At 49.4% G+C, this 26,270-nt stretch overlaps 5 protein-coding genes across 10 annotated transcripts in view; 2 read left to right on the forward strand and 3 right to left on the reverse strand.

Moving 5' to 3' along the window:
- Positions 1 to 404: 404 nt before the first annotated feature.
- DCXR (dicarbonyl and L-xylulose reductase) lies at positions 405 to 4,605 on the forward strand. Its single transcript, XM_084218663.1, has 8 exons — positions 405 to 493; positions 586 to 683; positions 791 to 945; positions 2,172 to 2,214; positions 2,528 to 2,627; positions 2,775 to 2,839; positions 2,928 to 3,045; positions 3,510 to 4,605. The coding sequence occupies exons 1-8, from the start codon at positions 436 to 438 to the stop codon at positions 3,611 to 3,613; spliced, it is 741 nt and encodes a 246-aa protein (XP_084074789.1). The 5' UTR covers positions 405 to 435; the 3' UTR covers positions 3,614 to 4,605.
- RAC3 (Rac family small GTPase 3) lies at positions 1,043 to 8,923 on the reverse strand. Of its 3 annotated transcripts, none has more exons than XM_084218665.1 (6): positions 8,779 to 8,923; positions 6,694 to 6,765; positions 6,305 to 6,422; positions 5,610 to 5,672; positions 4,969 to 5,128; positions 1,043 to 2,456 (listed from the first exon to the last, which is right to left on the reverse strand). In XM_084218665.1, exons 1-6 carry the CDS (start codon positions 8,811 to 8,813, stop codon positions 2,338 to 2,340), a joined length of 567 nt encoding a protein of 188 aa, XP_084074791.1. In that variant the 5' UTR covers positions 8,814 to 8,923; the 3' UTR covers positions 1,043 to 2,337. The 3 variants fall into 3 exon arrangements, with proteins under 3 accessions (XP_084074791.1, XP_084074790.1, XP_084074792.1); XM_084218664.1 differs by lacking the exon at positions 1,043 to 2,456 and adding an exon at positions 4,732 to 4,878; XM_084218666.1 differs by lacking the exon at positions 1,043 to 2,456 and adding an exon at positions 4,732 to 4,878 and having other exon boundaries at positions 8,800 to 8,847.
- A 610-nt stretch (positions 8,924 to 9,533) lies between these two features.
- On the reverse strand, positions 9,534 to 20,582 carry LRRC45 (leucine rich repeat containing 45). Of its 4 annotated transcripts, XM_084218658.1 has the most exons (18): positions 20,360 to 20,582; positions 19,777 to 19,838; positions 18,867 to 18,937; positions 18,371 to 18,549; positions 17,626 to 17,754; positions 16,922 to 17,034; positions 16,399 to 16,457; positions 16,210 to 16,287; positions 15,139 to 15,274; positions 14,783 to 14,860; positions 14,498 to 14,609; positions 14,268 to 14,338; positions 13,300 to 13,392; positions 12,611 to 12,703; positions 11,524 to 11,697; positions 11,284 to 11,431; positions 10,653 to 10,892; positions 9,534 to 10,406 (listed from the first exon to the last, which is right to left on the reverse strand). In XM_084218658.1, the coding sequence occupies exons 1-17, from the start codon at positions 20,577 to 20,579 to the stop codon at positions 10,696 to 10,698; spliced, it is 2,013 nt and encodes a 670-aa protein (XP_084074784.1). In that variant the 5' UTR covers positions 20,580 to 20,582; the 3' UTR covers positions 9,534 to 10,406; positions 10,653 to 10,695. The 4 variants fall into 4 exon arrangements, with proteins under 4 accessions (XP_084074784.1, XP_084074785.1, XP_084074783.1 ...); XM_084218659.1 differs by having other exon boundaries at positions 9,534 to 10,892; positions 11,524 to 11,694; XM_084218657.1 differs by having other exon boundaries at positions 9,534 to 10,892.
- A 46-nt stretch (positions 20,583 to 20,628) lies between these two features.
- On the forward strand, positions 20,629 to 22,015 carry CENPX (centromere protein X). Its single transcript, XM_084218667.1, has 5 exons — positions 20,629 to 20,739; positions 20,820 to 20,871; positions 20,955 to 21,008; positions 21,237 to 21,325; positions 21,460 to 22,015. Exons 1-5 carry the CDS (start codon positions 20,701 to 20,703, stop codon positions 21,472 to 21,474), a joined length of 249 nt encoding a protein of 82 aa, XP_084074793.1. The 5' UTR covers positions 20,629 to 20,700; the 3' UTR covers positions 21,475 to 22,015.
- A 238-nt stretch (positions 22,016 to 22,253) lies between these two features.
- The window catches only part of ASPSCR1 (ASPSCR1 tether for SLC2A4, UBX domain containing), a gene marked incomplete at its 5' end in the record, with an annotated part of 35,259 nt that continues 31,242 nt past the window's right edge, over positions 22,254 to 26,270 (reverse strand). The window contains 2 exons of the mRNA XM_084218662.1: positions 22,254 to 25,452; positions 26,029 to 26,204. Coding sequence (XP_084074788.1) covers positions 25,439 to 25,452; positions 26,029 to 26,204 — 190 coding nt within the window. The 3' untranslated portion in view covers positions 22,254 to 25,438. The remainder of the gene's footprint in view (positions 25,453 to 26,028; positions 26,205 to 26,270) is intronic.

A 26,270-nucleotide genomic window follows, 5' to 3' on the forward strand; every position in this document is an offset into this window, starting at 1 on the left:
GACCATAAACCTGATAATCCAGAAAACTATGCCCTCCTGTCAGGCTTATGTGATGCCATGGGCCAAAAAGCAAGTAAGCTCAATGACTGGGATGTGGAGAACAGAGATGGATGAGAAGAATCCTTGCAGCTGCTTCTTAACAGAGTACAATCAAAATAATTGAGATAATGAGGATTTTAATTGTCATCTTCAGCAGCAACGTCGAGGGGGCAGAGCTGGTAGGTTTTTTTCATCAGACTCTAAAAAGCCTGCTTTTCTGTGGTCGCTGAGATGGGTGACGAAACTTCACCTTTGCCTGTCTCGGTGGATGAGTCGAGCCAGCTTCGTGCTGCGCTCCCTCGGCGGAGGCGGGGAAAGATTGCTCGGCCCGCGGGGCCGCCCCGCTCCCGGCCCGCCCCGGCCTCGGGCCCGCCCCGGCCACAGTCCGGCCGAGGCATGGAGCCGCAGCTCAGCTTCCGCGGCCGGCGGGCGCTGGTGACCGGGGCCGGCAAAGGTGCCCGCGGGCGGAGGGTCGGGCCGGGGCGGCTCTGAGGCCGTGTCCCCGCAGGGATCGGCCGGGGCGGCTCTGACGCCGTATCCCCGCAGGGATCGGCCGCGCCGTGGCCGTGGCGCTGAGCAGGGCCGGGGCCCGTGTGACCGCGCTGAGCCGAACGGCGGCGGACCTGGAGAGCCTCGCGCGGGAGGTACCGGTACCGAACCCCTCCTCCTGCCCCCTCCCGCCCCGATATCCCCGCACCGGGCCCCGCGCTCCCTCGCGGCCCCCCTCCCACCGCGGCCGCCCTCGCCGCAGTGCCCGGGCATCGAGACCCTCTGCGTGGACCTGGCGGACTGGGAGGCTGTGGAGGCGGCGCTGGGCGCGGCGGGGCCGTTCGAGCTGCTGGTGAACAACGCGGCCGTGGCGGAGCTGCAGCCGTTCCTGCAGGTGACGCGCTCGGCCCTGCAGCGGTGAGTGCCCGGCCCCGGCCCGCACGGCACCGCAGCTCCACAGGGAGCTCTGGGGCCGCTGCCCGCCGAGGTCTCACAAAGCCCTGAACGTCAAAAACGGCGGCAGAGCTTTCCAGAAAAGGCTGTTACTAGAGGGGAAGCAGCTGGAAAGAACAAAGTCAGCAACTGGTGTATAGACACTGGACAGGCTGACATGCACACTTTTAAGCAATGCCCAGTGGTCGATTGTTACCGCGTATGTCCTTTTTCTTTACTGTCTTTCCATTCTTTACATCATCACCTTTCACCCCTTAAACAGCAAAAGGAAACAAAGTGGCTCTTACATTCATTTCTAAGTAGCCAGAACCTGCAGTGTCACCTCCAGAACGGCGGGGTGCACCTGTCATCCCGCTGGCATGGGAGGAGAGTGCTTTTGCTACTCATCAAGAAGCTCAGAGCTTCCAGTCTAGTTCCAGCTCGGTTAAATTGAAAGCCAGTTGTTGCTAAGACAATTCAGAAATAGAGACAACAAAGCCAGGTAAGGAAGCAAAACATGGTCATGGTGGGAAATTAAATTTGCTAACTACAATAACATGACTTCTTTATTCTCTGAAAAGGTCCATAGTTTTGTTGTGAGTATGCTTTAGGATACAGGCTATCTTGACCACATCCTCCTGGGAAAATGGGTCATGCTGTGTCCCTGTGTTAAAAATGGTTGTTGAGAATCTACAATAAAGGTTTGTGACTAGAACATCAAATGTATGGATTCTACTAAGATCATTCTGCAGAACTGGCAGGTGGAAGCCTGACTAAGGAAGCACGATGTGGCAAACAAAAGAAATGCTGCCTCTACCCATCTTACAGCAACTTTGCTTTGTAAATCTGTGCGAAGGGTTTGTGTGACCTAAGAGTCATCTGCCCTGGCTGAAGCCCAGGGCTCTGTTTAAACTTTGACAGAGGAATTCCATTACGCTGCAGAAGAGCAGAGTCCTGTGCAAAATGCACCTGATGCATGCATGCACCTCCTCACACACTGACAGGTTTGCAGCCAATGGATGGTTCTGGTTCGTTGCTGAGATCCCACCTGGCCATTCTGGCTCTCCTGACAACTTGGCATTTCTGTCCACGTCCTAGAGTATCACCAGTGTTTCCAAAAGACCAGCAGCACTTGTCCTCTTCTGCCTCCCAAAACAGCTCCCTGGGCTGGGCTACAACCACTTGGTAACTTAAATTTGATTTATTTGTAGGTCTCTTGATGTGAATTTTGGGGCTGTGCTTCATGTTTCCCAGGTGAGGAAGAACTGTCACTACAGTTGCCTCCAAGAATAGCAGCGACTAAATTGTTGTACATAGCAGGGGTATGTGTCCACTCTGGGGGCTGAAAGGACTGCAGTCCAAAGTCAATCCAAGAAACTACATGTACAGTCCCTTCACACTCTTGCTTTGACTCTCTCGTAAGCAGGAGGCAGTGAGGACATGGTTCCTCCAGATGGTTTTGTTCTTTGGTCTACCACAATAGCCCAGCAAGATTCCTATGGAGTGAAATAATGATTTCTCTTGTTAGGATTCTGGCTTTTTTTTTTTTCTCTCCTTCCCCTCTCAGATAGTTGCTCGGCAGATGATTGCACAAGGAGTGCCAGGGGCCATTGTGAATGTCTCCAGCCAGGCATCAAAGCGTGCACTGAGGGATCATGCTGTTTATTGTAAGTGCTTTAGCAGTGCCCCTCTCAGGTTTGACCAGCTGGACACCCACAGTCAGCAAGCTGCCAGTTTTGGGCAGTGTGTTCCGTAGCACCTCCAGACTAGGTGCTGTGCAGTTAAATATCTCCTCTTCTTCCCTTCTCTTAAAGGTTCCACAAAAAGTGCTCTGGATATGCTGAGCAAAGTAATGGCAATGGAACTGGGACCCCACAAGGTAGGAGTCTGTGAGAGAGAAGTGTGAAAGCTGAACCTGAGCACAAGCACAGCAGTTGGATTAGACTGTTTGTTGCTCCTGGTCCCAGATTAGGGTGAACACTGTGAACCCCACCGTGGTTATGACTGACATGGGGAGAATTAACTGGAGTGACCCTCAGAAATCTGCTGCCATGATTAATCGGATTCCCCTGGGAAAGTTTGCAGGTCAGTGGTGTATGTCTGTCCCTAGGCTGTGCTCTCATGTTTTCTCCAAGCCTGCCTTCTCACTGACATCACAGCTGGAAGTTTCTGATTTTTGGACAGAGTGACAGTTCTGCTGAATGGCTTTTGGCTGAATTCCTGCAGTATTTTATGAGGACAGGGTGAGAATCAACCCTCCTCTAGCTTTTTCTACAGCCTCCTCAGCCTGGGACAAGTGAAATGAACTTACTCTATTGTCCATAAACCTGACAGGATGTTTGCTGTCACCTAAGCCCCATTTGATCACAAGGACACTTTGATGTCCAGCTCTCAGCCACACTGTCCCAGACACTTGAGCAAGCAGTTTGAAGGCAGAAACACTTTCCAGCTCTAATTACCTGTAGGTGTCAAAGGCACACCTTTTTAAGTGCTTGTTTTTCTGGTACACTTTGAGGTGGGCATCAGATGTCCTCTGTGTTTGATTGCAGAGGTGGATGATGTGGTGAACAGCATTCTCTTCCTGCTGAGTGACAAGAGTGCTATGACAACTGGCAGCTCACTGATGATTGACGGGGGCTTTCTTGTCTCCTAAGATGATACCTGCATTTCACCCCTGGCCTCAATTTTCATATGAATACTGCCTAGATGTAAACTGGATAGAAAACAATGACTCACTTCTTGCTGAAGGGGCAGCAGGGCTGAAGGGCCTCATTAGAAGTGAGGCAGAAAATCAGCTTTGCAAGGCCTGCTATATAATAAAGCTCACATACACCTTCATGGAGAATGTTTATTGCACCAAATAAGGTTTTATCTTGTCACTCTACATGATGATTAGAAATTGGACCTCTCTTCCAACCCTGTTCCCCCCCCACAACCCTTCAGAAGCTCTCCCTGTTCCATCCAAATCCACAGTCTGCATTTTCAGTGGGAAGGGAAAGAAGTTAGCAGACTCCTCACTGCTTCCTTTGTTGTCTTTAGTAGAAAAAAAAAATAGAGGCAACAACCCCAGCCCTGCTCTGCAGAGACTGGATTTTGGGGGGAGGCCCTGCTAAAGACTAATGGGGGGGAGCAGCACCATGCTGTCCTAGGGTGTGCACACACAAAAAGGCAAATGCATTGATTGCACAGAGCTGTTTCACTCAGAGTTTGGCTAGTACCCAATAAAGCACCTAATGATTCATTTTTCAGCTTCTCATTTACTTTGACCCCTTCCAGGGCTGGTTATGATTTCTTTAACAGTCTCAGGAACATTCTGCTAGAGCACCAGTTTGTTAACTGTTAGCCACAGCAGGCTGGGCAAGGAGACCCTCCTCCCAGCTACTCTTGTCTTTCAGCACCATTGAAATCAGCTCCCTCCCCACTCCCACCAGGATGTTCACCACCTGTTTCACCTGCAGGTTGAAAACAGGTGATTCCAGAACAGGATGGATGTCTCAGCCCTTTCCACTTGGAGTTCAGGAGAGCCAAAACAGCTTGTTGCCTGAAGGAGCTACCTTGCCTTCCCCGCTGTACCTCCCCTGGGGGCTGTATAGTCCCCAGCTGGTCTCCTGTCCCCACTGCCCCTTCACATCAACACTGACGTTAAATCAAAGAGACATTTAAAAAACACTGACTTCGTACATGATGAAGGGCCCTACACATCCCAGCCCCCTTCAGAAACACCCAGCTTAATATGCAATCTGTCAGAGGATGACAGCATGCTGAGCCAACACCAAGGCCACAGCCCTCAAAACATGGTACACTTTTTGCCAGGCTTCTTCACAGGTGGTGGGCAGAGCACAGCCCGGATGGCTTCATCAAACACCGTCTTCAAGCCCCGCTGTGTCAGGGCAGAGCATTCGAGGTACTTTACCGACCCTAGGGAAAGAGAGCTGCAGCTCAACCACTCCAGTTCCACCACCACACAAAGTGCAGTGCCACCAACATCTGTCTGCTCACGAGACTCACCGATCTCCCGAGCCATGGCCAAGCCTTGGGGATAGGTGATGGGGGCCAGTTTCTTATCACGTAACCTTTCAATGGTGTCCTTATCGTCCCTCAAGTCCAGCTTGGTGCCCACCAGGATAATAGGTGTATTTGGGCAGTGGTGTCGGACCTCAGGGTACCACTGAAACAGAGAGGCATGATAAGAAAAGTAGTTATATGAGTGGCCATAACCATGAGGATGCACTCCTACTATTGGGAATGAAGAGGTTCACTACTGACATGGTGGCACCACCTGAACAGGATACTGCTCCTACAGTTCTGATATGCTCTGCAAAGAGACTGGTGCAGATGTAATGATGAAGGCACTGAGACACAGAATCCTGACAGACACTGCCAGCCAACACTGTGCAAAATGCTTTCCTAACTACATGTTAGCTTCTAAGACATCCCTTATCTTAAAACACAGATTTGGAAAGGCAATAACTTAGCCAAAGAAGTCATTAATAAAAAGCAGGCGCAACTTAAAACCTGCAGACTATGATTTTCCCTCACTAAAACATTACTGCTTGAAGTTTTGGGCTTGTAGGTGTGGTGCTGGGTGGGGCAGAGAGTGTCACTGGTTCTTCCCTTCTACTGTTTCACCCAAGAGGAGAATACTTTACCTTAGCTCGGACATTCTCAAAGGAGGCTGGACTCACAAGGGAGAAGCAGATCAAGAAAACATCCTGTGTAGAAACAAGAGGGTCAGCTGTGCAGACAGAAACAGCTAGAGTGAAGGGAGGCTGCAGAGGGGGCCTGAAAAAGGACAACCTCCTCCCACAACCAAAGGCTGCTCTAGCCGTAAAAAATTCTTTCCCATTAAGGGTGTGAAACTAATTCAGAGAGGGAAGAAATGGACCATGAGTGTATGATTACATCTTCTTTCACAATGCTGGGCTCTGCATGTTAAGAGCCTGAGGCCTCAAACATCTTAACAGTACTAAGGGCTTCACCAGCAGCACACCTGCTTAGGAACTGCTACACCCAGAAACACTCCTAGGGCAGCCCAACAGGGATCTGCCCTGCTGAGAGAGAATGGGAATATGGAACTGGCTAGGCTACACAGCAGCCCTACAGCATTCCTTTTACTTGAGCCTCCCTGGGGCACCCATAACTCTTCAAAGACCATTACAAAGAAGAGACTAGAACAGGACAATGTCTTAGGAGAAAATCAGCTGTAATACTTTTTAAACAACCAGAATTATGGGTGTAGCTGCAGGAACTCACTTTCCTCAAAGGAAAGAAGCATGCCTGTCCTTGGGAGCCTCCCTGTCTCTGAGAGGGAGCAGTCCCAAGCCAGTCCAAGCCCAGCACTCACCGTCTGTGGATAGGAAAGAGGTCGCAGTCGGTCATAGTCTTCTTGCCCTGCTGTGTCCCAGAGGCCCAGGTTCACCGGCTTTCCATCTACCATCACATTGGCAGAATAATTATCAAACCTGCCAATGAGGAGTCCCCATCAGTGACAATTTTGTGGTGACCTTCACATCTTTATATGGAATTCAAAGGGGCAGTGAATCAGGAAAGGATATGCAGCACAGTTCCAGTGGGGAACTGTGTGCCTTCCTCACACACACAGCCATAGCATCATCCTTACCTGTCAAGTTCACAGTCTGATTTGCAACAGCCACCTCCTCACATACAAACCAAACTTTTACACACACAAGCATAGAGATCAAAAAGCAACTGAAGCCCAAGGCCATTACTTACACGGTGGGAATATATTCTCCAGGAAAGGCATTTGTGGTGTAACTGATCAGCAAGCAGGTCTTCCCTACAGCTCTGCAGAGGGTAAGAGTGACAAGCATAAAGAAGGGCACAGCATGGAGCACTAAGGCAGTAAAACTTACCCTTCCCCCAGTGAAAACACACGGTTAGGTAAAAAGCTACCATGTGCTTTCCAGCCTGTTGCAGGCTGGAATTCCCTAGTTGTCACAGACATGGCCTGAACTCAAAAAGTGCACCTTGCCTGAGCGCTTCCTAACCCTGCTCTCCGCCACTCCTTTTCCCTACCCATTCAGCCCTCAGCAAGACATCAGTCAAAATATAGTTGTTTCATGAACCAAGAAAGGGAATAAATTAGAGTTGTGCGCTGGGCTCAACAGATGCACAATAATTCAGCAAAATGGATAAACAGTGAGGTTAAAAAACATGCAACATTGCAGATCTGCAAGCTCCTCAGATTCAGAAATTCAGTATCAATGAACACAAAAGAGAAAAAATAAGTATCCATAAACAAAAATGGACTTTAAAACTGACTGCAGGCAGTTTGGAAAAGATTAGTGAAAAAGGATAAAAAGCAGCGCAGGGCTTTACTGAAGGTTGGTGGGATTGGTCAGCCCAACAGTGGCAGCTGGCAAAGGCCAGCCCGGCAATAGAGTGAGCACAGGGACTTTAACCAGCCCTGCGATTTCCTAACGGAGAGCTTCGCTGTAAGAACAGAGGAGTACCAGCAGTGTGAGCAACCTCTTTATCACGGAGAATGCTGTGAACTGCGGACAACCTTCCAGAAAAACACTGTGAGTGCTGGTGCCAGGGAAAGCTGGCTTTGAGGTGCCGGGGTGAAGCTGAATAGCTAGCAGAAATGGGTATCCCCTACCCAATTCTGCAGCCAAACTGACGTAAGAGAGGATGTCAGAAGAGAGGAACAGAGTTGACAGTTCCCTTCACACACCAGGATGACAGAAAGAACAGAGAGAACAAACCACTACTACAACTTTTCCTTTGGATTAGGTCCCCTCGGTCTGAGAAGAGAATTTTTGTCATGAACCACTCAGCTGACTGGTCCAACTTTCCTCCTGAAGTGTGACTTCACTTTCCCATCAAACAGGGACACTTGTAATACACAAAAACCTGCATATCTATGTGTTTCTTTCAGCCTGCACTGTTGATTTAGTCTTAAGGCAAAACACAGGACCAGCAAACCTTCAGCTGAACTCCATTTTCAACATCCTGAGCTCCCACTCTCCCCTCTGCAATAAGGCTGTACTTTCTCCTACTCCCTTCTTTAGCCCTCACAGGCTGGAACCTGGAAGGCATCACCACGAATGTGTATTTGAAGGGGTGGCAGGCACGAGAAGGGGGAAGTCTAGTCCCTGCGTAAGACCAGTTCACATCTAGGTCTGAGTACCTCAGCTCTGTTCTTGCTGAGGTGATCAAAAAAGTAAACTGGAATTGTGAGGAAAAATATACAGGATGAGCTAGGAAAGTTACAAAGCAGCATTAATCTAGTGCATGCCTGCATTCAGGAAGAGCCCTAAGAAAAAAGCAAAAAGGGTGACAAGGAGCACATGGTGAAATCGGAAAGAGCAATGCGTTTCCCCTCAGAACAATCAACAATAGGACACGCGAGACCTGCGAACATCAAGATTTTCGGGAGGACTCTGTCAGAAATCAAGCAGGTACAATGAAAAATAGCAAAATACCGGCACCCAAATGAAACAACAAGGAGGCAAACGTATAACCCAGGAGAAGCCTGTGTTTGCTACCCAGGCAGCACCCAAGTTCACGAACTACGAAAGGAGCAGGGCAGGGTTGCGGGGCCGCCGCAAGGCCCCCCTCTCCCGCCGGGACTCCCCGGCAGCCCGGCCCGCCGGCCCCGGCCCGGCCCCACCCGAGCCAGGCCCCGGCCGATCCAGGCCGGAGCGAGCCTCGCCGCCCGAGGGGCCTCCCACCGCCGGAGCGGCTCTGCCGGGCGCAGGCCCGGGCCGGCCCCACCTCCCTCCTCCCCTCGGCGCCGCCCGGCCCGCTCGGTGCGGGGCTGCGGGGCCGGGGCGCGGCCCCTCCCGCACTCACCCGTCGCCCACCACCACACACTTGATCGCCTGCATCTGCCCGCGATGGCGGCGCCGCGACTGCGCCGCAGTGACCGCCCGCGGGGTGGGGCGGGCCGAGCCGAGCCGAGCCGAGCCGAGCACCAGGCAGGGCCGAGCCGAGCCGAGCCGAGCCGAGCCGAGCCGAGCCGAGCACCGGGCAGGGTCCCGCCGGCTCCGCCCTCGCCGCTCGCCCGGGGCCGGCCCGGCTCCGCCCAGCCAGAGGAGCAGCGGGCGCCGCTCGGGGCCGGTAACCGCACCGGTGTTAACACCGGGGCCCGCCGGCTCAGGGACAAAGCTTTAAACCTGGTTACGTTGTAGCTGCATAGCTCACCGTCATCTGCCCGGAGCTGCTGAGGAACAAAGATGGAGCAGGGAAAATCCTGCAGGAAGATGGCTTTTGGCTTCCCCCACCTCCCCTGCCAGGAAAAGAGGTGCTCCAGCAGCGGCCCTGTCTACAAACCACAGCCTTTGCTTCTCCCTGACCTGTGAGTCTGCGTCATTGCCCAGCACCACAAACTAAGTGGCTATTGCCGCAGGTTCTCGAGGTTATAAATAGGGAACAGCTCTCCAGCTTCTTTGCTTTTATCATAGTCCTGAACCAAAGCCATCCCCATCTCATCCAGCCTCTTAGTTGCAGGACAGGCTGACAGGGTCTCCAGGAGAGTAACAAACAGCAGAAGGCCCCACCCTCCACATCAGCCAAACATCCAGTGCGCCACTGTCCAGTGCTAACGGCAAAATGCAAAAGTTCTTTATTAAGCAGAGCAAAACCCAGTTCAAGAAATGAACACAACGCAACTAGCCCACACAGAAACTTTCGTTTTCCAGGTGTCTCCTTAAATATGTACTCTAAGATATGTTCCCAGCCCAGACTCACAGGAAGAATTCCCTCGAGGCTCAGTACTGCTGGCCTGACAACAGCTCCTGCTTTCTCCAATTCAGGCTCTAGTAACCCTTCCTTTTCTCCAGGTCATGCAAGGACTTGCGCTGTCAGGAGAGGAACCACCTTCCTGCCTTTGTGCTCTGAGAAGCAACTCTCCAGTGTCACACCAGAAGCATCACTCCTCTCCAGGTTAAGGCCACAGCACTCAGTTCTAGGAGCCTGAGAAGCCAGGAGAACAGCTCTGCCATTTGCCATGGTGAAACTAAATCCTGTAGCAATACTGGCCACAACATCTTCAGCTAAGGGCTGCAGTTCACAGTGAAGAAGCACAATCACCCATTCACCTTTCCCTGCCACTCACTGCTGCAGAAGTAGAACCACTGCCAAAGCCCAGCTGTCCCACAGGGACATGGACAGCACTGCACTGAAGCCCCTCGGTGCACCTGTTTCTGTCTATGCCAAATGTGTTTCTACAGCACACCAATATGGCCAGAGCCACAGAGGGAGGGTACACAAGCAGAGAGGGCCCCATCAGACTCTGCTTCTGTCTGTAAACACTGGGTGAAAAAGCACAAGTGGATAATATCTGGTGTTTCCAGCAGCTTCAGGATCCCATTAGCAAGGCAAGTTGCTCCGGCCCACAGGGAACTGTAAACACTCCTGTTGCCTTTTCTCACATTTCTCTCTGAACAGCCCTGGCATCCAAACATATGCTGCAGCAGGACCTTACAGGGAACACAGAAACCCCCCAGTAACCCCCTGTACTAATAGGCTGTGGCAGTGCAGGGGAGGGGGCTCGACACCATGGACTCAGACCCTCGGGCCTGGACGGTTGTTTCTTCCTCTCCTTTATGCTGTCAGGAGGAAGATTTCTGAACAGCAAGAGCATTGGACTATTTGCAAGCCTTTGTGTCACCCACCCTGACAGAACTGTCCATTTAGGAAGAAGGAGCTGTACTTGAGTTGCTCACCCTTTCCCTGACAGCAGATATTTGGATCCTCTAAGCCACAGTCTCACTTCCTAGAACTGTGGGTTCCCAAGGGAGATCCCTGCACGTATGCCATGATGGCATTCTGCAAGAAACTTGCTCGCTGGGCCTCCTCTTCCCTCATCCTGGAGATCTCAGCCTCCTTCATTCTCAGCTTCTCCAGCAGCAGAGAGATCTCACCCTCCTTGTCCAGCAGTGCTTCACGGTGATTACTGGATAGGGCTGTGGAAAAGCAGCATTAGTAAAGAAAATCAAGGTATCCCTAGAATAAATAGGGGCAGGCCAAAGGCAATGGAACTGTTACAGCCAGCAAGCACACAAGAGGAGCTGCATGAGACAACATGAGAGGTTTTGCACAGGCAGTAGGCACACTTCACTGTGCAGGAAATCCAAATTTTGCCTGCTATGCAGCTTTGGGTGGTCATCTGAGTCTTGGTCTCTACAAAATGACAGCAGAAATCCCTGTAAATACATGTGGGTGGAGAGTACAACTCACAGATGTACTCACGGGCAGGAAGCACTTGCTGTCACTACCTGTGAGCACAGCTCAGTTCCAGGCCCAATGCAGGGTAATTCAGAGCTACCACTGGAGAAGCAGGAAAGGACCTGTCACCTTTCAGCTGTCTTTCCTGAGCTGCAATCTTCTCTCTCAGCCCATCCTGGGCTGTGCGTTCAGCCTCCAGGCGCCCAATCTGCTCCTGTAATTCCACTTTCATCTTATTTAGCTCTGTCACTTTCTCCTCTTCCTTCCTGTCCAGGTCCTGACACACAAAGACAAATCCATGAACAACCGAACAACTTCAGCAACTTGTTCTGGCCCTGTGGTGACTATCTCTACTCCAGTCCAAACTACCTGCTGAAGTTCCTCCAACCTCCTCTTGAGTCCATCAGCATACAGGCTCAACTGTTTGGCTTTGGCCTGGGCCTCAGCAACCATTTCCTTTTGCTTAAGGCAGCAGTTCTGAGCTTCATCCCTTGACTCAGTCATCAGTCGCAGCTTCTCTTCCAGGTGCTCTAGGCGTTGCTGCTGTAAGACACGAAGGAAAGTGAAAATTAAACAGTCCCACTTCATTCCTGTGAAGAGATTCTCCCCTCTCTGTTCCTAATACAGTGAACCCTTTATTGAATCAACTGGAACTGACAAGCACAGGACACAGTCCTGCTCCTTGCACTCAGGAGTGACTCCAACCTGCGTCCCCTTGCCAGGGAGGACACTGGCAGAGACCAAAACACTCAGCTGAGAAACAGAGACAGATGGCTGGCAGATGCCACCACCAGTGTTTACAACCAATGCTCCACCTCTACTTCCTCCATCCCTCAAATGGCTCTGCAGCACCACGGCATGCAACGCAGCAACTGCTGGATCCCACGCGTCAGATTTCTATGTCTGTAACTCAGTGAAGCATTTTCTTCTGTGATGCTACAAATAAGTAAATATTCTAATAGTTTTTGTGTATTTTCCTCATCCCTTGTTGTGTTTCACTATTAATATAGTGAATATTAATAGTTCATATACTGACTATTAATAATTATTAATATTAATATCCTATTATATAGGATATTAACTTCATTGCCGTTTCCACAGAGTTCAATACTACAGTGACTTTATTTACCTAGCAGCAGTAGCCACCTGAAGAAATTTCTCAGTGTTCAGAGAAACAGGAGCACCCCATTAAAACTGTCATTAAAAAGAAGGATCAACATCTGGCTGTTGGCTTCAGCTGTTGGCAACTTAAATTAAATCTGCCATGCCAATATTGACGTCAGTTCTGTTACTACTGAAGACAGTTCCAATTAGACTTTTCAGGGCTCCTTCCTCAGCAATCACACCATCTGTGGGTCAGTAAAACCCAGAGAGGAGTGAGTTAGCAGCTCCCCAAGACTAAGACACAGCCTGGGTAGCCAAACCACTTCATTCCCACAGACAGGTCTGTCCTTACCTCCTCCAAGCGCGCCTGACTCCGCACTTTGATCAACTCCTCCTCTGCCCGTCCTCGCTCAGCTAGCGCAGCTGCTTTGACTTGGCTCAGCTCCTGCCACAGAAACACGGAAAATCATTCCAGACAGAGAAGCTGCATTGCTGCCACACTGACCAGAAAACATGAGCAGCTTCCAGCCACAGGCTATAAAACGACACAGCTCTCCTTCCAACTCAGGGGCAGCAAAAGCAAACAAAGATACAAACCTTTCCTCAGTTCAAGACTGCTATCTAAGTTCAATGTGAATTTCAGTTATATGAGGGCAAGTATTGGTTAAACCTTTCCAAAACAAGGGAATAGGAAAGAGCACTGCTGGATGTAGCTGTGGAAATAGATATGGATAAACATGCTACACTACTTGCAACAGCATGAGAATCCTGTAAAGTCAAATCTTAGTAAGACTCTAACCATATTCAATTGAATCCTTATTCCTTAATCTGAATTTACAAGTTTCTCCTTGGAACTTTCTTCTTTAGTCCAAAGAAGTAAAAATCATTTTAGCTGGTATACTGCTGTTTTCTGTTCCTCCTTACAGCGCATGACAATCTTTACAAAGGTCTGCAGTCAGAGACTCTACAAAGTTTTCCTGGCACCCTTCTCTGTGCACTGCTCTATGAGTGTTCAAATGTGCCCAGAGCTCTTTTTCTCACCTCATCCAGAGATATCCTGATGGCCTCCAGCCTCTGGATCCTGTCATGCATGGAACGTTCACTGGCCTCCATCTGCTGTGCCACACGATCCACCTGCAAAGCAGCAGAAACCAGCAAGTGACGGGAAACCATTCCACCTCCAGGCAAAGCAAGCAGCAGGACTACTCATCACGACAGTGAAGCATCCTCTCACTGACCCACCTACCAGCAAAGCAAAATTTTTACCTCCCCCAGAACTCCATTAGGAAACAGTAGTACAGATGGAATCTGCCCTCTAGAAACTAGGAATTCTTAGACAGAGATCCCTCCCAGGCCACAAGGAGGGAGTCCGAGCTCTCATTGTCAAGTGATACAAAACACAATAGATTCATTTTCTAGCGGTAATGTTGGTAAAATCTTCCCGGCCTGTGACTTTTCTTAAAAGATTTCAGTATCTTCAGAGAAATCTATTAGTATAATTTTATTTTGGAGAGATTTCAAACCTCAGTAACACTGCAAAGAGAATTGGTTCTAGTCTATTGGCCTGTCCACACTCAGACACAACCCCCTTTGAAACATAACAGAGAAGGAACTAGCATGCTGAGCCTTGTTAAAGGACTGCTTCTGTATAAGCAATTAAACCATTAAAATGCATTTATTTCAAAAGCAGGAAAATATTCTTTATTTGTAATTACCTCTGTGCACAGACCAACACAAAGGCCAGCCTCCCAGCCTCTCTTGTAGCATCACATACCACTGCAGCCCATACTCTTTAAAGCTAGAAAATCTTACTAGCTAGTAGAAAGTCTTGTGATCTCTTCAGTCAGACTTTGCTTGAAGAAATGGCCCATTATTCCCACAATAAATCTGAGCCCACTAACTTTTAAACTTTTTTAAGAGCACATTACAGCAAACAATGACCTCCCCTGGTGATGCATGTCAGGACCAAAGAAAGACTAACCAGGACGCTGCAGAAACCCCATCCTTACCTCTTTTACCCGAAGGGATTCCATGTCTTCCAGGCTTTGTTTAAACCTTCTTTTCTCTGTTTCCAGACGTTCTGCAGATTAAAAGCAGGCATATCACAACTCTGGCATGCCTGCCACACAGCTGGATTCATACTTTTTCACACTCTGCCAACCTTTTCTCCTCAGCTGCCTGTGCAGGAACAATGATTCCAGCCACAGGTGTCCACAACTGTTTCTACTCCTCTACTCACCTTCAGCCTCCACAGCCCGCAGCTTCAGCTCTGCTGTTGTGTTGGTCAAGTCTTGTTTCACCTGGAACAGCTGATCCTGCTGAACTTTGCACTTCCTCTCCAATTCATCCACCTACATAAGGAAATAACCACCACAAAGGTTTTTCTTTTCTATTAGCACAAAAAGTTGGCTGTACAGAACAATGAAGAGACACCCAACCAAGGATCAAAGTAGAGACCATATCTACGGAGCAGATGTTATACATGTTCAAGTGCCACTTCTCAGACTTCGACTTGATTTCCCACCTGATTTCTCAGCAGCAGATTTTTCTCACTAGCAGCAGACAAGTCATGCAAAAGCTTGCCTTCCCGATCAGCACCTTCCTGCAAACAGAACCAAAATTAAAAACCTGTACTCCCCCTAGTCCTTGCACTACCAACCTGTGCCAACCAACACCATAAACACCGGGGCTCCTCATCACAGCTGGCAACTATCTATCTAATTTACACAAGAATTTTGGCATAGTGGCTTTAGCTAAGCAGTAGTGGTAAAAATCATGCTTGCCTATTGCATCCAGCATCCCCTATGGCTATGGGTCATAACCCCACAGTTATGACCTATAGCCCTGTTCTCAAATGTAACTAGGACTTATCCAGCTCACCTGCTTTTGTTGCTGGAGCTCCCTGAAGTGGCACTCAGCCACAGAGTTCTGTTCCTGTTTCATGGCACTCAGCAGCTCTCCCAAAGTGCGCACCTTCTGCTCAGACAGAGCCAGGGCAGCTTCAGTCATCTGCAGCCTATAAAGAAAAGCACTTTATGGAGTCTTTCCAAGGCAGACACTGCAGCAAGCTCTCTGTGCCACTTGGTAACAGGTGCTAATGTCCATCTTGCAGTAGGTAAAATCAGGCTACCTAAATGAGGCATTTTTTGCTTCTAGGAAAAGGACACCACTGACCTCTGTACACAGCAGCACTGCAGTGACCTGGGACTTCTCAGAGCCCAGTGTTCTGGCACCCATTGCATTTGCCCTGCATTGTCTTCCATGAGCCAATTTCCCTGCCCAGACCCCTCCAGGATTTGTCTGCTCCCACAGAACAAAGCTGGCTATTTTGTATCACTGCAAAGTTGTTTAAAATTAGAGACGGGATTTTAAATGTGAGTAGCAGAAGCAATTTACTGGTTCTGTCCAAGAGGGACATGTCCACATCACTGCATGGCATAAAACACTGCCTTTACCTGGCAGAATTAAACTAGGCAGGCTCAGCAGTGTTTGAAGTCAAACTATGGCCATGCGCATAGGGTTCTGGATAATCTAACACTCCTTTTGAACACCTCTTCCTCATTGTTCCCAAGCCAGGCTCCTCCATACCTGCAGTGGCTCCCAGAGAACACTGTCAGCTGCCGGGGGAAGCAGGCAGAGATTCCTGCCAGGCGGTAAACCATGCAAGGAACATGTCCCCATCCCTCTGCACAATCCTTTTTCTTTCTTCCCACCTTCTGTAATTCACTGGCTCTCACACCAATGCACTGTCATTTTACTTAAAAGCAGGCTAAGTATCTAGTGTGGCAAACTCAAAGGCTTGATCTGACTGTAATTTATGGATATTATTGCAGAACTAACCAAAATAGTAATCCAGCCACCCTACAAGATTATCCCCCTTCTCAGAAGCACTGCTTGGTACTGCTTATACAGCACAAACAGTGGGAAGACAAAGGTTATCCTCCTCCATACTTGGTTTTCAGTGAATTCATAATGGAGCACTGCTCATCCAATGCTTCCTGCAGCTGGCTGACTCGTGCTGCAGACATTCTGCATTTGAGAGGAAAAAAAAGGAAAAAAAAGATGGGCAATTTCTGCCAGGAAATGGAGAGGGCTCAATTCTGCCATCAAAGAGTAGAAAACATTTAGAATTTAACTCACTTCTCACTCCTGGCTCTTTCTTCCTTCTGCTTGTCTACAGTATCCACAAAATCCATGAACTGTGAGCAAGGCAAAATTCAGTGAGAAAATTAACTGCATCAGCTACAAACCTTTCCATTTCTCATCTGGAAGCAAACTGGAAGTCTAATTCGTTTATTAGTACATCTGAATAAGGTCATCAGCTACAGGGACTCTGCATCCTGAGGTGTCAGATGGAAAAACAGATTTCTAGGTTTACACCACTTGGAAAATATCAAACCAATTGCAAAGGAAGAAACAAAAGCACAAATAACCAAAACTCCTCCAGAACCCAGAGTGACAGAGATGTGTCCATACTCACTGTCACTTGAATAACCCAGCTCAGAGGACGGCCTCAATGTAGTAAATCATGCTGTGTGCCTGCCCATAAAAATGTACGTACAACTTCAGGTGCACATTAATACTGTCACTGAGTGTTCTGGGGGACCTCAGGGGAAAGCAAAGGATTCCAGTTACCCCATTTGAACTGCCAACATCTGCTGACCTGCTTGTTCTTCTCATCCTTCAGACTCAAAACCTCCTTGCTGAGGATGTTCACTTGGTTCTGGGCCTCACTCAGGATAGCCTCACGGTCTTGGTTGTGATCCAAGGCTTGTTCTGATGCAGAGAGAGCAGGAGAATGTGCACAAGTTTCTAAAGCAACAGAATAGCAAGCACAGCTGGAAGAGACAGCACTCAGGATGACCACTGGATATCAGAAGCACCAGAACAGCTGCCCTTCTCAGGCTGGCCCATGTAGAGATAGTCACACCTTACATCACAAGGTGGGATGGGATCAAAGAGAGCAGTGTGTGTGGGGCAATCAACACCCCAGCCTCAGGAAAGCTGTTAACTCTGCTGTGGGACAATGACACAGGATGTGCTGCATAAGCCACATCAAAACTTGGCTCATCAGAGGCAAACTACAAGCAAGTCTCAGGTTCTCCCACATTCACATGGCACATCAATCTCTAATAATTCAATCCAAATTTTTTTTTTTTGCCTTTGCTGGTGAAAGCAACACTTCCAATTTGATTAGCCCTCACTAAAGGACAATAGGCAGTGATACAGGGCACTGTGGAAATGCGATTGAGAAAGAGAGGGAAAGAGGGTTAGCTCTCTTCTGCAGCAGCAAGTGCCCTATATCTCCCAAGTGCTGGACTGGGAACGGAGTTAAATGATTCATTACTGTACACACATCACACTTACCCACAGCTCTCAGGATGTCACCAGGAATATTGTTCCCTGCCAGCTCCAGCCTCTTCAGGGTCTTGTTGTGATGCAAGCAGTTCAGCAAAGCTCGGCCACCCAAAAGCCCAATGTTATTCCATCGCAAATCTACACAGAAAGCAAACTTTCACCATGGCAGTCACACATCTGCTGAGATCTCAAATGGCCCTAACACAAACACAGGTGAATACTGTGGCCCCTTTCAAGACAAACGACAGGGAGAGAAAGTGACAAAGCAGGAAAGGCAAGGATAAATTTTTAGTAAACTGCAGGAACCCATGACAGTTATAAATCTGTGTCTCGCTTTTGGCTGTCACGAGCCTTCCTTCCACAGACAGAATCTGTGGATGAGAAAGAATCAGCGACAAAAGCCACATTCTCCTGAAATTCCAGCAAAATTCCATATAAGGACACAGTGAGTGTGAATTAAGTATCAAGAGTCTGTCATGGGTCATGCCACAAATAGGAATGAAAACACTTCTTCCTCCACTAAAAACTGTTCTGCCCCAGGTACACAGTTTTTCATCTGTAGGTTTGGTTCCAGAGATTCCGTTTTCAGTTCCCACTCCCCAAAGGCCATGGGGCTGTGACCACTCCCTGCACAAAGCCAGCAAAGCACTCCAGACTGACAGGAATTGGGAATGACACCGACCAGTTGGAAGAAAGTGAGGCAAGAAACCTGAAGCTACATGTGTGCCTGCATGCATGGGCAAAGAACTCTTACCCAACTCCTGAAGGCTGGTATTTTGTGTCAGTGCCATGGCCAGCTCTCCAGCCCCTTGATGGTTAATCTGGTTATTGCGCAGATCCAGACGCTGAAGAAAGTTGTTTGCTCTCAGTCCTTGGCAGAAAAAGGAGAAGCCCTCCTCCCACATGCCGAGGCTGTTCCATTCTAAGGTCAGGCTAGGGAAATCAGGCAGGATTGGTGTTTGTGGAGTCAGTGGACAGCTGCGTGAACTTGAATGACATACGGATCATGGCACACCTGGTCACACACCAGCTCTGGGAGCAGACTTGGCTTCAGAGAGCAGGATGCTGCCAGGGCCCAGCATCCTCCAAAAGAGCACCTCCAGTTTTCATGCCTTTGCCTGTCCTACCCTTCACAAGAAATTGCTCCACTTGGCATTCCTCCCACCCCAACAAAATCACCCTCAACCTTTTTTAAATGTTGTGCTCCATCCGGCAGGAATAGCACAAAGAGAGGTAGATATATTTTTTACCTCCTGATGGATTTGTTCTGCCTGAGAAGTTTTCCCAAAGCCTCAGCTCCCATGGTTCGCAGGTTATTTCCCTGAAACAGAAGCCCCAGGTGATCAGTAAGCTAAGCCTGTCCCAGTCCACTTAGACCACCAACACCACCAGACACATCCTAGCTGTAACGCCAATTTCAGCTGGGCAAAAATGGTCCAATCAACGCTTGTTCCACATATCAATCAGCCTTCCACAAAATTAAAAACCCTGGAGGAACACTGGATCCATACACACCACTGGTCTTATGAGGGCACCATGACTGGGAGCTTGCAAAAATCACAGAATTGCACAGGATCAGCATGGACCACGATGGGGCAGAAAACAGCAATTCCAGATAAGCATAACTATTTTTGCACACTTCATTAAGAAGGACTCTCTTAACACTAGCACAAACGAGTAAGAAAGTTATGATGCAGTTTGTGACTGTAGAAATAGCTGTATGCCAGAGGAATACAGACAGAAAGCCACTCTCAGTAGAGAGACAATCACATCTGAAGGCAGATGCTTAGTTCAAAGCACACGCTAGTCAAAAGAAAGAAACACAAGTAGAACAGCTCATAACTCACTGATCAATACAGAAATCCCCAAATAAGCCTACATACGCCTCATCAGCCCAAGCAGCAACTGACAAAAGGTATATAGCAATAGCTTCCTATCAAACTAGAGTCACTGAATAAAAGTGGATAAAGATTATCTGCAAAGTAACTTTGGAAAATTGTGACGTGGTGTTAATGAGTCACTTGAGAACAAAAGACTTACAGAAGTATGCATCTTGTTGAACAATCCTGCACCAGGACTGTCCAGTTCTCTTTCTCATTAAGCCTGTGCTTTTTCCTTCTCCACCACAGAACACTCTTAATTCTTTTCAAACACACTCACCTTCAGATCCAAAGATTTGACTGTGGTATTGGTGCAAAGACCATTCAACAGAAGTCTCACACCTGAGCAGAAAAAAAAAAAGAAGCTGTTTATTTCATCTGTGAAACCCTCTGCCTAAACCAGCAGCATATCATCCCAGCGTATCACTCTGTTAAACAGCCAGTTCAGGAGACGCGGCTGCGATAAACAAATTGATAAACTGCCACTGCTGCTGTAAAGCTTCAGCCTGAGCTTTCAGGGCAGGAGACTGTTTGTATGTTCTCAAAAAGGTGCCCGGGCAGAGAACTACCTGTCAGCTTGTACATCTACCCGACTCAGCCCTGAAAAAACCCCAGGTCCAGAGAGGCTGAGCGGACACGGGCGTGCTGCCCTCGGAGCCCCCCCAGTGCGGGCGCCACTTTAACGGGCCGGGCCGGGCCGGGCCGTCCGCGGCCAGCAGAGGCAGAGCTGCCCTCGCCGCCGGAGGGAGAACCGAGGGTGCGCGCCCAGCGCACGGCCACGGACCGGGCACCTTCGCCGGCCTCCCGCCCCCCGGCACCACAGAGAGAGCGGCCCCGCCGGTCCCGCTCGGGGCAGCGCGCACCTTCCTCGCTCAGGCCGCAGTCGCCGAGCGCCAGCGCGGCGAAGGGCGCAGCCCCGGGCAGCAGCCGGCCCAGCGCGCTGCACGTGGGCAGCGAGAGGCTCTGCGCCGCCAGGTCCAGGAGGCCCCCGCCGGGCTCCCGCAGCCGCCGCAGCACGGCCTCCTGCGGGGCCGCGCCCGCCGCCGCGCACAGCCGCGCGTACTCGCGCCCGAGCTGCTCCATGGCCGCGCGCGCTCCCCCGGAACCGCTCCCCGCCCGCGCGCGCTCCCCCGGAACCGCTCCCCGCCCGCGCGCGCTCCCGCCCGGCGCGCCCCAGGGAGGCGGGCCCGGCCGCGCGCGGGACATGGAGGAGCGGGGCGGCCGCGCCGGCGGCTTCAGGAAGGTGCGGCGGCCCCGGGCGCTGCCCCGAGCGGCGGGCGCGGCCCCGGCCCCGGCCCCACTCACCCGTTCCTCTCTCCGCAGGACACCGTGGATCGGCTTCTCCGCCTCCATTTCCGGGACGGGAGGACCCGAGGTACCGGGGCGGCGGGCGGCGGCGGGCGGCGGCGGGCGGGTCGGGCCGCGCCCCCGCCTCCCGTAACTGCCTTGTCCTTGCAGTTAACGCGGACGCGCAGCTGCTGATGGCCGAGCTGCTGAAGGTCTTCGTCCGAGGTGAGCGCGCAGGGCCGCCCCAGCCCAGGAGCGATGGGCTCCCGGCTCCTCCCGAGCACCGGGCCGCCCCGCGCTGCTCCCGTCCCGACCCAGCGTGCGGACTCATCCGGGGCCCCGGGCCGCCTCCCTCCTCCCAGGACAGCAGCCCGGTGCCCCGGACGAGACGCCCCAAGTGCCAGCTCCCAGACCCCTCTCACTGCCCTTTTCTTTCTTTCACTTGCGCTGCAGAAGCAGCGGCACGGGCAGCTCGGCAGGCTCAGGCAGAGGACCTGCAGAAGGTGGATACTGAACAGCTGGAGAAAGTATTGCCACAGCTGGTATGTAACTGGGAGCCTGAACTGCATGGGAGCAGGAGGAGGATACAGGCTGAACAGCCTAATCCTCATCCTTTCAGGAGCTGCTTTGAGAACCCAGCTTTTGTCCTGACTTGCTTCCTGCTCTTCCCTTGCAGCTTCTGGATTTCTAGAGGCCTCCTGAAGCACATGTCGCCTGTCAGCAAACAGTCCTGGACTGACACATGTCTCAGCCTCCGAGACACTCTGGGACAAACAGTCTCAACTTTTTCTTCCTCTGCCATTTTGCTTCTGTTTCCTCTCTCCTTTACCAAGCACAACACAGCCCAAAGCAACGATGCTGTCAGATACCATTTTTGAGAAGAGGGTGCCACAGGCTTATTTTGTTCAGCTGAGTACAAAACTGGTTTCCAGCTCTTTGCATCTCATGCTGCCTTACTCCTGTAATAGAGGCCTGTATTTCACAACATCGTGAGAAGCTGTTGGTTTCTCAGCTCATGTGAGAAAGAGGTGCTGCTCCACATAGATGCAGGGAAAGACTTAATGGCTGGAAATACCATTCAGGCTCTCATTGCCTCAAGCAGGCAGCTGTAACAGCAACTCCAGGTACAGCTCCAAGCCTTCCTAATGAATAGGTCATTAACAGGAGCTTAGTCACAGGCTCTTGCCAAAAGCAGGTAACTGATCTTTATTTTATAAATAAACAGTGTCTGTCCCTCACTACCTTCCAGTATTTCTTGGGCTGTGACATCAAAGAATGCTTGAAACCTTTTAACCATTCAATATTCTCCTCAGAGGCTGCTTCCCCTCTGCTATAAATTTCTTCTCACAAAGAAACATCAGTAAGTTAAAAACAAGTCTCCCTTCCTTGTGTAGGCTCTTTGCTGCAATTCATCATCAAAAGTCAAGTTGCTTCAAAGACTTGCAGAGCTTCCCCCTCACCCACCCTCTTCCCTAAATCTTTGTAGGACGAAAGGAAAAAAGGACAAAATAACAAACAGCATGTGTGAGAATCCCACATCACGGGAGAGCCTGGCCCCTCTGGCAGCGGGGGGGCCACTGTGAAATAAGAAACCTTACACATGTGGGCAGGACCCACAGAGCCCGAGTGGCTTTGCTGGAAGTGCAGGGCTGGCTGCACCGAGCGCTCTGGCCGCTGCCTCGCTGCAGGAGCAGCCAGAGCCAGCAGTCCTTGGCTCAGGAGCAGCTGTGACAGGCAGAGGCTCAGTGGGTCACTGTGCACTGTGAGCTAGGAGCTATCAGGGTCATCCCTCAGGACACCAGCCACTTGGAAACCTCCCAAAAACTGCTGTTCCAGTACGTGTTCTGTGACAGTACCAGCCTAAGCAGTGCCTGGCCCTCAGCACTGGAGCTTCTCAGCCAAAACAACTGTTCAGCTCTACAACACATGCAATGAAGGAACTGGCCTAGTTCAGTCTTCAACCCCACAACCACTGGTAAAAAAAAAAGGCAATAGCAAAAAAACCCCCAATTGATACTACCTTTGAATGCCCTAAAACTGCAGAGGTGAGTTCAGCTACTATAGCAGAACTGAAACTGAAACAAAACCAGTTCATCAGGTTCATCATGCAGGTACTGTTCTTCAGCAGGGCAGGAATCCTTGTAGCAATCCCTCCCTTAGTGAAGAGCCCACCATTTTATATGTGGGGGTGTCCTGTCCCCCTTAAAGAATTCACTCCTTTGCCTTTTCCAGATTTCAGGTCCTTGTCTCTGCCTCCAACCTGATACCTACTGAAACAGCAATCCCAAAGTTGCCATCCTAAAAAGGCTCAAGTTCCCTTCCCTGACACACAGAGAACTGCTGATGTGGACATCCACAGTAAAGCAGCAATTGAATAGCAGCAGCAACAGCTAAAAGTAACTTTGTATAGGGAAAGGGAATAAGACCTCTTGTCTAGCTATTGAAGGTAGCAATTTTTCATTCTTGTGGTTAAACTGGGTCTGATGCACAGCTGAGTTACACAAGGGACAAGCACAGAACTGCCTGAGGGAACACAGTCCGCAATGCAAAGCCCTTACACTTAACCCATGAAACTGCCCCAGGAATACTGATATTGCTGCTTGTGTACCTAAACTTGTTTTTCCATGTCAGATACTTGCAGGGGATAGTTATGGTCCTAACCCTTTACAAAAACTGACATAATTAGAGCAGCTAAGAAAATCAGTTAAGCAGATCATAATTTGATGTCACCTGTGCTCTTCAAAAAACAAGGACTAGCACATCTGAAGGCACACTGCAGCTTCCTCCCAACCACACTGCTTCTGCATATTCCAATCCTGGAAACCAAAAACACCAGCACAAGTATTTCACCACCTATCATTAGCAACAGCTCCTGGTTTCCCCACAGGATATCCGGTACAAATTCAGCAAGGCAGCTCTAGCTACTGTCTACCTCTGATTTCTGTGACATGAATAAGCCTGATACCGCACCTGAACCAAGATACTGACAGTCCTATGTAGCATGGGCTCAGCTCACGCTTAATCCACTAAAGAGTAATGAACTTCAAACATTATTTGACTGTATTTTTTGCTTGCTGTGGTATCATAGGGAGGGTTGAGTGCAGGAGCTGTACACAGTGCTCTCACGCTCCCTGTTCCCGTCTGGGTGTCATATAAGAAATCAATTTTTTTTGCTAAAGCATTCTGCGCTCCTTCTGCTTTGAGTCTCCTTCTTCCTCTTCCACCTTTCTTTCATGCCTCCCCCTCCCTCCAAATTTCTTCAAAGCATCTGAGAGCATTTGGAAGTAATTAGACCTGAAGGGAAATGTTGGCCAGGCAGGGAGACAATGACAAGTGCCAGGAACCCAGGGTGCCCTTTCTAGCCACTTTGAAGTTCATTCAGATGGTACAAAGCTCTGTTTTGCTTTGTTGAAAAAAAATGGGAGGAAGGGAACGAGGCATGACAGGCCAATTGAAAGGAGAGCAGGTTCCTGTGAAATGACAGCCATACCAAGTGCCAGGGCAAGAAGCTATTAAAGGCACTGACCAAAAGGGCCCCCGTGGCCACTCAGCTTTATTACATCTACAAATTGTGCAGATGCACACCTAGTGCAGGGAGGAAACAAGGAAAATGGAAAACATGGCATTACTGTACCATGGAACACAGATCACTGATCACTGATCCACGGAGAAGACTTCAAATAAAACCCAGCACCATGACTGCCATGGCACAACAGAGTTCATCTTCAGTGTAAGGGCAATTCTAACCAATATTTATCCTCCCACAACGTCTGCAGGAGACAAGGATCTGGACTGGGCCTTTTCCCTGTAGACCAACAGCAGTGCAGAGCACAGCTACCCTGCTCTGGGAATACTCAGGCCACCAACCAACTGCTATTTGAAGAGACCCTTCAACTGGATGTTTTTTCGCTGGCTGTAACTAATTACAGATGGTAATTATACACAGTGAAAATAAAACTAGAGCTTAGGGCAGAAACAAGCTCAACAGGCATTCCACAAACAGACACCTGTGCTCCTTGTTAACAAGATTCTGGCAACTGAACACAATATGACTGCAGGAGCCCGGGTGCTTCACAGGAAAGTCCACTGATCTGAACTGGTTTAAGTAACTTAAGTGCTTCCTCTTCATTCATTTTCCAGTCATCTATGTCCAGAATTATCAGCAGCCCTAACCCTAATCACTAAGAAGCAGAGAGAAGTCTTGTTCTAGGCACCACTTAACAATTATAGGTAAAGCTGAACCAGATTTTATCTTGCCACTAGAATACAGGCTAGACTCAGGCTAGAATACAGGCCAGTGATCTCTGAAGGTGGAACTGAGAGGATTTGAATTTAAAAATATGGATAGAAACAAAGTCCTTTGTAGAAAGTATATAGGAATCATGTCCCCCTTAATTCTCTATTCTTAATATTTGCATGCAAGAAACCTTAAATTTAACCTCTAACCCTGCTTCTGTAGTCACAAAGACCACAAACAGGCCCTCCACTCCTCCACCAGCTGCAACTGGTATCTGAAATAGCCATTCTCTTTTTATAACTAATGTTCATACAGATTAGATCTCTCCAGGGCCACCAACACCTTTTACATATTCTTAGTAAGTTAGTGGAGAAGAGGGCACAGCTGACAATCCAGTGATCCAGCAGCTCAGGATGCTTCATCTCTTTCCACCTGCAAAATAAACACAGCACCATTAAAACACTTAACGTGTAATTATCACTTACTCATTTCTCAATAAAACAAGAAAAAAATACAATGGACACTTAGTTGCAATCTTAATTATGGAAAACCCCTACTGGTTTGCAGTGAAGATTAAAAAAAGGAAGACCAACTAAAAATTCAAGAGCAGTAAAAGTACTAAAACAGACTACAGCAGCAAAAGGAAAGTTATGCCAGAGACTTAACAGATTACATGGGCCAGGCATGTAGAATATCCTGCCTATTAGTATTTGAACTACACTGGCAGAGTGTAGAGCTCAGCACACCAAGTGCAGAACACAGATAAAAATGGTACAAGCATATGGATTGGATATCAGACTTCCCAGTGTTCAGAATCTGCATTCATATGCATCTCCAGTGAAGGCTGAGGTTCAAGTCACCAAAAATTTGTGACTGACAAGCAGTGAACCAAATGTCCTGCAAGCATAAGCTGACATCTGCAACAATACCATCAATATCCAACACGCTTGGCAGAGAGAAGGCTGCCTTTTGGGGCACTTCACAAGGAGCAGAGCTCTCCACTCATACCTGGAAGCTTCAGCCATTTGGGTATTTTCCCAGGGGCTTTTCTAAGCACTTGTGGAGCTCCCTGAGTGCTGGCCGCTTCTGGCTGCCCAATGGTCTCTTTGTCACTTCCCACTCCTGGTTCAGATAGGGATGGAACCACTGATGGTAAAGTTGATGAAGCAGAAGGAGCTAGTGATCTGGACAAACATCAGAGAAAGGAAATAAGCAAATAGAATTAAGGTTCATTTTTCATAATAACCCCC

The sequence above is a fragment of the Fringilla coelebs genome, assembly GCF_963513975.1.
Source record: "Fringilla coelebs genome assembly, chromosome: 19".
Lineage (NCBI taxonomy): Eukaryota > Metazoa > Chordata > Aves > Passeriformes > Fringillidae > Fringilla > Fringilla coelebs.